The 12,967-nt window shown below is 38.9% G+C and overlaps 1 protein-coding gene across 3 annotated transcripts in view; it reads right to left on the minus strand.

Moving 5' to 3' along the window:
• Positions 1-9,671, minus strand: part of LOC135214265 (ATP-dependent RNA helicase DDX42-like) — a 61,307-nt gene extending 51,636 nt beyond the window's left edge. The window contains exons 1-4 of one of the 3 annotated variants that reach the window (XM_064248376.1): positions 9,573-9,658; positions 9,221-9,331; positions 4,027-4,227; positions 2,493-2,528 (exon numbers count right to left, since the gene is read on the minus strand). In XM_064248376.1, the coding sequence (XP_064104446.1) occupies positions 2,493-2,528; positions 4,027-4,220 (230 nt within the window). In that variant the 5' untranslated portion in view covers positions 4,221-4,227; positions 9,221-9,331; positions 9,573-9,658. Of the gene's footprint in view, positions 1-2,492; positions 2,529-4,026; positions 4,228-9,220; positions 9,332-9,572 lie in introns of all 3 variants that reach the window. The other 2 variants (XM_064248375.1, XM_064248377.1) reach the window with 2 other exon arrangements.
• Between the last annotated feature and the right edge of the window lie 3,296 nt (positions 9,672-12,967).

Below are 12,967 nucleotides of genomic sequence, written 5' to 3' on the forward strand. Positions count from 1 at the left end.
AAGACGACCGAGCCTGAGTCCTACTTTCCAAATTGTTAAACCCACGAATGAGATCAACAACTTCCGAAAAGGAAGCCAGAAACTCCTGCGTGTCTCCCTCCTCCTGCTCTGGCACTGGAGACGGATGACGAGAAGGGTGTGTAGGCTCTTCTAATGCGCCTTCTTCATCAAAATTAACAGAAGGGTCAGCAGCCAAACAGTCCAAAACCCCTGTCTGGGCTGGGTCCAAGCGTCGGCCTCCAAGATGGACCCACTGTAACACTAGGCACATCACTTACCTCAACAGATGACTTCACATGTCCATGAATGGTCATGGGCATGGCGGCCATACGAACGTGAGATGGGGGGGAAACTCGAACACTCGAGATAGACGGAGAATCCCTTAGAGTCGAACTCTTGGAAGCACCAGTGAGAGAGGCAGGCAAACACTTCAGCTGCACCAAATCCGTGCTCACTACCTTCGACCTCTTGACAGGCGCCTTCAGATCTCTATGGCGACGAATAGGCCTTGGAGAATAAGGAGCACTAACATCACGTGCACAGGCAGGGGAGGTTGTAACACGCTCGCGATGTGCAAGGACGGAGGGGGGTGGGGGGTTGCATGTTCAAGATACGAGGCAGAAGACGAAGCAACACCTGCAGAACGCACACCACTAACACTGCCCGACCACAGCACTCTCGGGAACACGTCCGCGTTGTTCCTTCCTTAAAGACGAAGGAAGGGCAAAGTTCTTAGCCTTCCAACGCTTGATATGCCGACGAGGTGTAGAGGGGGAAGAGGGAGAGGAAGACAGCACTAGTTTCTTATGCACACTCTTCTCGGAAGGCGGGGACGAAGCAACACGTTTCCTACTAGTCCTCCCAACCGATAAGGCAGCCAACTTCACATCCAATAAAGAGTCCAACCTCTGAAGCACTGCCTGGCATATGACCTCGGACTGATGTGCCAGAGAAGGCTCCAAAGACAAGGAAGGGAGATGTTGCGAACTGGGGGGCAGTGATGACATCACAGCTAAGCAAGGCGGATCAGAGGAGACGACTGGGAGAGACGTAAAGGCTTCACCTCGGTGCGAGGGGGAAAGAGACGCCACTGGCGGAGGAATACACAAAGATGGACCCCGTGACGTCATCAACGGGGCTGACGCCGCAGCGTCACTCCAACTCGAAGCAGCGGCAGACACTGGCGGAGCAATACAAGATGGCCGACTACTGCTACCCACGAGGGGGTAGCAGTAGTCGGGGATGCCCTGGCAAGACTGGGAAGGGGGGGTGCGAGCCTCCACAAAATACGCTAGCAACCCCTCCAAAAAGGTGTTACCCCCTAGCCCAAGCGCCTTCCAAATCGCTGCCATTTTGGACGCCTCCAACACTGGTAGAGAAGAGAATGATGAAAAAACCTCACCCTTCTCGGGAACCAAAAAAGCTCCTGAGGAAGTTGGGGCTACATTACAAATACGTATTACCCTGGCGACCTCCTGATAATTCCACCGACGAATCAATGGAAGAAAAGGAAGGAGATGCTGGGACAATGCTACTATGGGGGTTGACTACTGCGGAAGACGAAAAATCGGGAATAGGAGCAAAGCCTTCCCAAGAAGGAAGAGTTGAGACTCTCCGATGTTCCCTCTTGCCATAAAACTTCCTCCACTGCTCCTTAGGCCATGCCCAGCATTCCGTGCAAGGATTCGTAATAGTACAAAAATTCGAATGACACCTATTGCATGTGATGTGAGGGTCGGTCTCTGCCGAAGCCAAAAAACGAGAACAAGGAAAACCAGGAACTCCGGGGCACATACGCTGACGCTGAGAAGGAGCAGAAGAAGCCATAATACCAGGTAAAAACACACACACACACACACTAAAAGAAACAAAACGGGCAATGAACTGGGAAAAGGCCCGGAGAGGTAAACACAACTCTTGCCCAGGCGGTCAAAGAAAAGACTGGTGTAGATGCGTGGTCCTTGACCACTCTTCACCCGATCTACGCATGTGTTGCCAGATATCACAAGATTCCTTGCTTTCATCTGCTTTTTAACCGGATCCAGCTAGGCGCTAGATATTATCCTATTGTTAAGACCGAAGGTTTGTTCGTGTATGAACAAAGCATAATGCAATAAAGCTTGATAATATACACACTAGAAGCAAATCTGCATCTTTTCTTTCTTTGAGTAATTAAAGAATATTACAGCGGTACCTCGTTTGTCGAACGTTTCACATGTCGAACTTTCCGTTTTTCAAACAAAATTTCCGAGAAAATTTTGTATCGTTTGTCGAACAAATGCTCGAACTACGAAGTGACTGATTATCTAGTTTATACTTGTATTCGACGACCTACCAGGTCTTACAAGTTAAACTGTATTAATTTATTTTTTCATTTACAATATATAGTTTAATGATAACAATATTCGACAAATACATTAAAGTATAAAGCATTTAATATAAAATTTAGCTTTCAATATAACATTTAGCATAAAAGATGTATAAAATCGTACGTAACCGCGGTGACATCACGCCCAGCTGACTCGAGACTGAACGAGGGAGAGAAGGAGAAGAGTGTTAAAATATTATAGTATGTATGTAAAAGCAATAGCAATTCACATAAAAAGGGAATTTCTCAATAAATTTAACGTAATGATAAAGTATGACAACAATCAAATGCAAAAAATAAAAAAAAGTCTTAATTGAGCTAGTGTTCAGTGTGCCTAGTGAGACTCTAGTTGAACAATATTAACAAAATAGTAAATGAAAGAACAAAGCTTTTCACAATAAAACTTACCACAAATGATTAACAAAATCATTTGTCATTGCGTTGATACACAGCTAACTTGAGGTAGAGGGAGGTAGCATTTATATTTTTCAGGAATAGTGAATGAATGATTTTAAGTTATCGTGCGTTGTGGTATTGTTGAAGAGAGAAGAAGAGACAGTAAAATCTTTCCTAAAATATGTACGTAAAAGCAGTACCAATTCAAATAAAAAATGATATTTCCCAATAAAATTAACAATGATAAAACATGAAAAAAAAATGCTTGTTCGAGTCAGTGTCCGGTGCTGAAGAGAGAGAGAGAGAGGAGAGAGTAGAGAGAGAGAGAGAGAGAGAGAGAGAGAAACGGCTCTGCTTCCCATGACTTATTAGCTGATCTGGGATGATTATTTGCCCATTTCTTTCACTTACACTTGATCTGCCCAAATCACTTTTATTTTTGTTACGGTAAAATACCAATCTAGTGATAATTGTTCTTACAATATTTTTACTACGTACTGTAAAAGTAACTCAGCTCTGTAATAAACAAACTGGCACCGCTTTCAGCTTCTGTAAGCCTTCAATTGTTTGTTTAAGTAGCTTCCTTGTGAAAAGTTATTTTATTTCTCTTTCCTTTTCCTGCAATCTTGACTTATTACTTATTTGTTTGTAAAATCTTCATGTTTGTTTTAAAAGTCTGCCATTTGCCAACAGTAAGTTGATGTATCGTGGCATAATTAATCTATTTCATGCACTTACGAACCAAGTGTAAACACACACTGATTACTCTCTCTCTCTCTCTCTCTAAGACACAATTATCTTTGTACCTAATGTGAATAAAATTCATTTTGCTATCAACCTTTGCCTCCTGCAATCAATTTGGTTTGCTCAAAATGGTTCCCTTCTCTCCTCCCTCCATCCCCCAGCTAGCCGGTGCCATTTTTACCAAACAGTTCGTAAATCGTAAACAGAAAAAATAAAATTTAGAAAATTATACTTCATATAGTGTACTTTTTCATTACTTTACACTCTTGATTTAACTTTTGAACATATATTAATAATAGAAAAAAATGTGAAAAGAAGGAACGAATTATCCTGATTCCCTTTATTTCTTAAGGGGATACTATTTGTTTCATGTTTCGAACAAATCGTACTTCGCACAGCCTTCTGGAATGGATTAAGTTCGAAGTACGAGGTACTACTGTACTGTAATTACGGAATAAACTATGATTTACTATACTGATTTCTACACTAAAAAGTTATCAGTAACGAAAAATACTCACTCATCCTCATCTCTCGGTCGCTTACGTGGTTGACCGTATCCACAACCTCCTGATATTGCATTCTGGCTGATGGCAGTCATGGTGTGATAACCATGTTTGCTGAGTGTGGCATTGGGAGGTGGAGGCGTAATATCCTGCTTCTTAGCTATTGAAAAACCACCAAACCCAAATCCTCGGCCCCGGTTGTAACTCATGTTGATTCTGAAACCAAATAGTATACGACCAATTATTGCATCAGAATAAATTTTGATACTCTACAAACTTCTTTGCAAATGAATCTTAAAGCCTTCCTTTAAAGCATTATAAATAGTATTTCAGAGTAAACATACTTAGAGCCAGTGTTTCAGTTATGGACACTAATTATAATAGGTAATAGCTGGTTTATATGTGATAATCTTGGAAAATGTGTTCATTTAAAAAACTATGTCAATAACTGATAACCTTGGAAAAAGTGTTAATTCAGAATCAAAGTCAATTTGTTACATAGAATTCACAGTTTTACAAATGCCTTCACTATAAATGCTACAAAGAAATGAATTGAACAAACTGAACGACAATGACCTTGCCACAGCCTCACTTCAATCCAAAAGGATCAAAGTAGGCCCCATATGCAGACCAACCTTCAAGTGCCCAAATTTCCCTAGGGACTTGTGACAACACTGTATCCCATCCTCCAAGAAGCAAAACAGCTCAGAGGCAATTATCCAGTGGGCCAGATAGTCAACAAATACTATCCACAGACAAAAGCCTCTTGAATATAGCTTCCTCCTTCGGGTCACCTCCCTCGTACAAGGTGCCACATTACTACAGCGAAGGATCAAAGATCCCACACAAAGACCACCTTAAACATACTGTTACCTTTACCTGTGAGAGAGAGAGAGAGCGCCTAGCGATAGACTAAAAGTAGGCTAAAAGGCAAAACTGAGTCTACCTATAGTTTGGTTAGGCACTAACCAAGATAAAGAGTTCTCCTTTTGACAAGCCAGGAACACAAAAAGAACTCACTAGACTGAATTGGCTCTAAATGAATTTCCTGTACAAAAACAGGTGAATTTATATGGCCCAAAATATTGCTAATAAGTCATGACTAAGGCAACTGAGCAAAGACCTAAGCTCTCTTGATGACAAGGAAAATTTCGTGGACAATACCCAGGTCCTTCCCAAAGGCCATCTGGCTTGCAATCAATCTTGATGACCTTTATAAAAACCAGCCCGTACACCTCACTGTCCAAATCTTGATGTACAGGACCTGTGGGTTCTATTCCAGATGCCAAAAACTGAGACACCTCTAAGGACCGTTGAAAACTCCCATAGGACCATTCCACACATAGGTGTACAACCTGTTTGGTTCTAAGACTGATATGGATACACACTCTTCGAGAAAAAGCTTGGAAGACTGTGTGAATGCTTCCTACCCTAGCCCCGATACTTATCCAACCTTTGCATCTTGGACCAAAAAAGTTGGGGAAAAGGTGAATGGTCCCTGGCACCCTTGCCTTATCTAGTAGACACAAGACCCTCTCCAGGTGAGCAAGGCCATGGGTGATCATCAACTTGGACTAAACCCACAGGTCATGGAGAGCTTACTTGCTCTATAAAATGTGGGTGAGGGCTCTCCAAAGTAGTTAGATACTTTGTCAATAAGTTTGAAAATGAAGGTTTGTATTTGTGCAGAAACAAAAAGTAGTTGTATACATAGGATGAGTTTTTAATGTTACTTTCACAGACTGTTCACTGCAAAAACAATCCTACTGCATGTATGCCTCACTGGTAAGCTGCCCCTTCAAAAAGTTCCACAAAATCCAAAACATCTGCAAGTCAAGTTAGGTTGAAGGAATACAGTTCCAGTCTGGTAGGGGCCTGGCATCCTAGATTAGGTTAGGAAGCATCTGTATAATTTCTTTTTTTAAATCTTCAGCTGAAAACCCTTATGGACACTCAACAGACAAGCAGACTGGAAACCCGAGTGGGCTCCAAAGGGAAATAAGAGTGCAGAGCGAGATGTTGAAGGAAAAGGTGTAAAATAAATATGTAGGAAAAGAAAAAAAAAAACTTATACACCTAGGTTCAGGAGGCACCAGCAGAAAGCAGGAATGAATTTCCTCTTTGCTTAGACATTTGGAGATCTGAAGATTCAACAATTGCACTGGTTAAACTATTCTACATTTTAGTTCTAGCCAAAATAAAACTAGCAAATCGAGCACAGTAGTACTGTACTGCAATATCAGCAAAATTATATAAAGAGGTGGGCAGAGGATGTTTGTCATAACCCTTGCTACAGTTTTCCTTCATTTATTTAATAACAATTGTTAAGCTTGATACACATGATCTATATACTATTTTGACTGATTTATATATTTCCTACCCTCCTCTCTTGTGTACAGTGGTCCCCTGTATTTGCGGGGGATATGTACCAGTCCCCCCCCACCCCCGCGAATAGTTGGAACCCCTATAAAGACTCTGAAAACAGCCTATTTTGGTAGGTAAAACTCAAGAAAAACCTGCAACAAATTTTTAAACCTGGTCTTTTTTATAGTTTTATCCCAAAAAGTGAATTTTATGATGAAATTGATAAAAAACCAGGAATTTCTAAATATTTCTCATATAAAAAATACCACGAATGGGCGAATAATGGGTAGATATGGTCCAGTGAGAAATCCACAAATCCGTGAGTCCGTAAATCCGGAGAACGTGAATAAGGGGGGCCTACTGTATTGTACATTCATTTCTGGTTTTCATAAACTCCAGTTCCCACTAGGGTCACCCCTTGTTGCTGGATATGAGAAAAAAAACACCTTGCCTTTTTTCTATTTTTTCCATGTCCAAAATTTTCATTAAATTTCTATTTTGGTATATTGAAGACTACTACTTAAGCCTGGTTCCCATCAGTTGCCAACTGTAATATTTATAATTTTTGTGTGTGTTTAAGATATTAACTATCTTAAGGGCCAGGTACTAAACACGGAGCCCAATTTGCACAAAACTGATAGTTACTGAATCGGAGGAGCACAGTATTAGTCTTCGGTTTTAACTTTATTTTACTACCACAACTACACCTAAGGGAATGCATATTAAAAAAAAAAAACATAAACAAAAAACTGTAAGTAGCCTATCTCTGTAAAAGTAAATTTGCAAAAAATTTCAGTACTGACTTTTATATCAAGCATATTAACAAGACATCAGAGCACAGCATAAAAAAAATTACTATCACATTTTTTATTTTACTGATGTGCACCAGGGGATTTAAAAGAGGATAAAACTGAAGAATACTAATGTGCCCCTCTGGTTTGGTAATTATCAGTTACTGACAAAATGAGTGCCATCAAAATGAAAGGCAATACTAAGTATCATGATTGTAGACAGCCAGGAACCAGGGATAATGTTCACTTCCAGTCCGAACATCTCTACTCGATTTTTTATTGTAGCTTTCGAATCTCCATGAAAATATGAAAAAAAATATTCTATACACATAATTCTTGCAAATTAGTATTATTAATAAAAACAAAACATACTAGTATGTAAATAATTGCGTATTTTCTCTATTTCAATTCTGTGAAATGCACTTAGGGAAATTTGATCCCCCAGGGGCTAGTACTAAAAATGGCAAAATACATTTGATCCCTAAAGGACTAGTACTAAACATGGCAAAATACATTTGACCTCCAGAGGATAGTATTAAACACGGAGAAATACATTTGACATCCCAGGGGATAGTATTAAACATGGTGAGATACATTTGACACCCCAGAGGTTAGTATTAAGCATTGCGAAATACATTTGACACCCAAGGGGCTAGTATTAAACACTGTGAAATACGTACATTTGACCCTCAGAGGCTAGTATAAAACACGGCGAAATACATTTGACAGCCCAAGGGCTAGTATTAAACATGGCGAGATATATTTAACACCCCAGGGGCTAGTATTAAACACAGTGAAATACATTTGACCCTCAGAGGCTTGTATTAAACATGGCAAAATACATTTGACCCTCAGAGGCTAGTATTAAACACGGTGAAATACATTCAACATCCCAGGGGCTAGTATTAAACACGGCAAAATACATTCAGCACCCCGGGGGCTAATATTAAACATGGCAAGATACATTTGACACCCCAGGGGCTAGTGCTAAACATGGTGAAATACATTTGGGTAACTCTAAGGAATAACTCCGAACGAACTGCAAGGAACGTAACAGCGAATATGACATCCACTAGGGATTAGGGCATCCAATGTATTTCACCTTGTTTAGTACTGGCGCCTGGGGGTTAATTATAGTCGACCGCCCAAAAATAACAGTAAATTCTTAATAAGCAACCTGAATACTATAGGCAACTGTAATTTCCAAAGAAATACCTGACGCGGAGTTATTATTTAGATTTACCTACATTTGATCCCCCAAGGGCTAGTATTAAACATGGCGAGATGCATTTGACACCCCAGGGGCTAGTCCTAAACATGGCAAAATACATTTGAGCCCCCAAGGGATAGTACTGAACACATTGAAATCAGTACCAGCCCTCGTGTGGAACTGGAGTTCGGACCGTAACAGAACTTTTACTGGAACCAGGCCGTGGTAGCATTCTTTAGCTATAGTTTTATTTAAAATGATTTGTGACTAGTATATATAAGCTCCTTAGCTACCTTGGTAGATCTAGGGTACCTATCCGCGGCGGCCCAGACTATGGCAGTTGCGAATGCAGTTTTACCTACTGAACAAGAATTTAAAATAATATTCATTCGGACGACTGAAATTAACCCCCTGGGGCCAGTACTAAACACGGCGAAATACATTGGACGCCCCAATCCCTAGTGGATGTCGTATTGGCGGTTACGTTTATTGCAGGGTAGCTAATTCTAAAGAATAGGCTACTAGTTCCCTACGAACTTCAAGGAATGTAACCGCGGATACGACATCTACCTACAAGAGATTGGGGCGTCCAATGTATTTCTTTGTGTTTAGTACTGGCCCCTGGAGGTTAATTACAGTCATCCGAATAAATATTACTTTAAATTCTTGTTCAGTAAGTAAAATAACATAGCAAAACGTCAATTGCCATAGTCTAGGCCACAGCGGATTGCTTCTGTAGAAATATCGCTATCTTTTTTTCTTCTTATTGTCCCCCCAAGATTTAAATAAAGTAAAGAAAGACCGAATAATGACACCATTGACTCGCTCCCTTCACGTTACTTGCCTAATGTCTGTCTAGGTATTTCTTGTTTGTTATAAAGCTGCCCAGGATCAACAGCCCATGCTGGCAAACAGCCAGCTTCATCTACCTTAAGCAGGCTGCCGCAAAATAAAGCTTGAATAAAAGATAATGGTTAGAATTAACACAAAACACGAGATAAATAACATGAGAAATATACGGTTCGTTTAGTATATGACAGCTTCCCAAAACAAGTTAGCATTAGGCTATTAAAGCCCATTCACAGAGTATCACAAAATGCTCCAGTTAGTCATTTATCAGGAGAGATATGAACGTTAGTGTCTCCCGGTTCACCAGGACACCCGACAAATCCGAGGAAATAGGAATAAATACTTACTTTCAGTAACAGGGAACAACAAAAGCAGGGAGCTAAATTCGTGGTTCCGATGAGGAATCAATGGTTGTTTACAAACGCTTTGAGCACTTAAAGCTACATTTGGTTAGCGAGTTTTGCTAGGTATCCCTCGGGCTACTAAATATTTCATTATATGCAGTGAATGCTTAAAAATACAACATCTTGATATTTTAAACTCCATTATATTCATATTTCGTGAAATACTATGACTAAATGTCGTTTTTAAGAATTCAAACAAGAACTTGCTACTTTACGAGGCAATGTTATTGTTTTGATTTTAGCATTGTCAATAAGTCTGTTAGCGCTTAGCTGGTTTATTTTATATAAAATGTATAACGTGTATCTGCCAGGCGCCATGGTATTAAAGTCAATGTATATTTGCAAAATTCACTTCTGAGAAGGTTATGCTAAATCTAGCGCAAACTGTTAATTTGCGCTATCGCTAAATCTCGTACTCCACAAGGAATCCTTGTACTTTTTTTCCCCTTCTCTTAGATTACAAGGCTTGCACAGTTTTACAGCGGAGTACTACACAAAAGATAACTTAACTTTAAAAATTGGTTTATGAGTTCCAAGCTTCCAGTAAGCTTCGAAGCTTTACCACAGTTGTAATATATACCGAAATTTTCGTACATTTGTCTTTTGTACTTACATATACGTGTATCCTTTTGTCATTGCTTATTGCCATATTCAGAATTTGTTTACAACACGGATGGGCGGGACCATCCGTTATGTGGTAGTTCTCCCTGTTATTTGTATATTAGGCTGTATATAGGAGAGTACCCATGTATATTACTACTTTGTATATTTACAAGATGCAATATCCTGCATTTTATTTAGGGACTAGTCAGAAGTTTTATGTATTTTGCAATAGTGCTAATAGGTTTTGTTTATTGCAGGTAAACTTGTGTTTTAGCCGACCAAAATGCTTGGGTATAGGCAACCATAAAAGAAAAAAAAAACATTATCCAGCTCAACAATGGAGAAACTACTGCAGCCGGACCTACAACAACGAAGGAGTTACGGCACTAAGACCTAACCCACCGGACAAACTCAGGGCAATAGTGAACTACGTAACCCACGATGTATATGAATATATCGAAAAATCCACAGGTTTTGAAACCTCCATTACTAAACAGGAGAAACTATGTAGAGAACCCTAATGGAATATTTGCAGGGTATTTACTTGCAACACAGCAGTAAAAGACGCGAGTCTTTAAATTAAATGAGTTTTTGACACGCAAGTCAGGTATTTTAAGCAAAGATCTGTTATCGTGGAGCAATAGGTATAGAGAGGAACCAATTAGATGAGCCTTTATTAATGGCCTAGCTTCACCTTTGATTTGCCAGCTCGTAGAATACAAGACTAGATCTACAGGCAGATTATGATAAAGTTTGTTCTTAGACTTACCTCAGTATACATCCCTGATCCAACAGATTTACATATTGTCACCTGATCGACCGCAGACAGTGGCGGACGATCTCGTAAGTGTCACAGTGGACATATTGTAAGGTTGTGACACAACTACTTGCTTAGTCTTTCTGGTACTTGTTTTTTTTTTTCATCTTAATTGTTAGTACCATGAGAGTAAGATTTCTTTGTAACTAAGAGTAAGATTACAGGCTTCTTAGTCCCCTGTAAAAGAGATTAGTAGGACAATTATTTTTTATATCTGTTATATTTAGGTCAGGGTCATATAAGACCTGAGTATTGCTTATATACATGTTCCTTTAAGTGTTTTTCAGCTGGTTCAGCGTCAAGATGGTCACCACCGTGAAGCTTTTTGTTGTGTGGACAGCAGAGAGTCACTGGATTAGTATGAAAAGTTTAATGGAGCGTGAACTTTTTGGGTCCAGTTTACCGCGAGTGATGAGTTGTGCATCAGTAGTAATTACTTACTTATGAGCAATAAGTTAATTTTACAAGCTTTTAATATGTTCAACTATAAAGCATATCATAAGCTATATTCGAGCAGTTAGTATAGTTAATAAACTGGCCCGTACACGCACATTTAGATGTAATCAGCGAGTGATGTTAAGAGCTTTGTGACATCTAGAAACGTTGAATGTCAGTTATGGTTATGGAAATGAACGGTGCATTCAACGTTGTTATCCCTGTTGCTTTTTGATTGTCGAGATTAGTTCATCACTGGAAGATTTATCTCCATTCCAGGACTATAGTGAATTTCCTTTATTGTTTTAGGAACTTTTACATTAGAAGAAGTGTTTAATTTACAATTTTTTTAATTTAGGCATACTCGACTGAGATAACATTTACAGTAAATGTCGGCTATACTGATTTTCTTTTCTTTATTCTTAACTGATGTAAATAGATAAATCATACTTAAGTTTCTTACAAATGTCCTGCCCTTAAATTTCAATTAAATTCTATGTTGGGAACTTGGGACTTTCTGTAAAGACCTGATCTAAATGTAGGAGGATTTTTCCCCGAAGCTCCCCACAGTACATATGCCCAGGTCCCCTTATATATTACATTATCAGCTTTTTATATTTACCATCAATTTAAAAATATATAAATATATAGTGATATGAAACAAATGTATACAGCTTAAACATCAAGTTGATAAGAGGACAGAAAAGGAAACAGAATACAGCATCAATCATTTAGAAGAAACAAGGAAAGGTTTGTCAGGAAAATGCAGTAGATCTTAAACTATTTTGGTATCAACCTAGATAAATAAGAATATAATTCAACTCAATATAAGACAATGATAAACAATGCCCGTAGGCTATCAAAGCTAAAGTACTCAACTACAGTTAAATGTGTTGCACTCATGTTTATGTAAAATGGTAGATTGATGTAAAAGGACTGCAAAAGTTACTCTACTAGAAAGTAGGATGGTAGAACGAGGAGGGCATAAATGTGTCTTCTATAAATTGGAGAATAGTGGAAAGGTATAATACATAATCATATCATTAAGGAAAAAAATACTGAAAACCATTTTGTAAATGCTTGACAAAGAAAGTAGCAGGGAACGGTGAAGATAAAAACTAATGTATTTACAAACGATAGAAAGGGATGTCAGAGAGATAAAAACGAAAAAAACAAAGCAAGAAGAGTTAGAGTACTAGGATATCCCAAGCATTTGAATAAAAATTAATTAAATGAATGGTGACAAATATGACACTTAATTTGATTCTGTTAGTACTTGGAGCCAGAACAAATGTCACAGTTATTAAACATAAAGAATGGGCATTAAGTGGGAATACACATTGAAAACATAAATAATGTAACATACGTAGAACTGATGAGTAATCGCGGTTTAAGGTGACATTACACAGGACAATCATCTAATAACTAGACTCGGAACATATATTACTTTACTTACTGCAATGCATTTAGTGACATAGAAATA

This window comes from Macrobrachium nipponense, chromosome 45 (genome assembly GCF_015104395.2).
Source record: "Macrobrachium nipponense isolate FS-2020 chromosome 45, ASM1510439v2, whole genome shotgun sequence".
Classification (NCBI taxonomy): Eukaryota; Metazoa; Arthropoda; class Malacostraca; order Decapoda; family Palaemonidae; genus Macrobrachium; species Macrobrachium nipponense.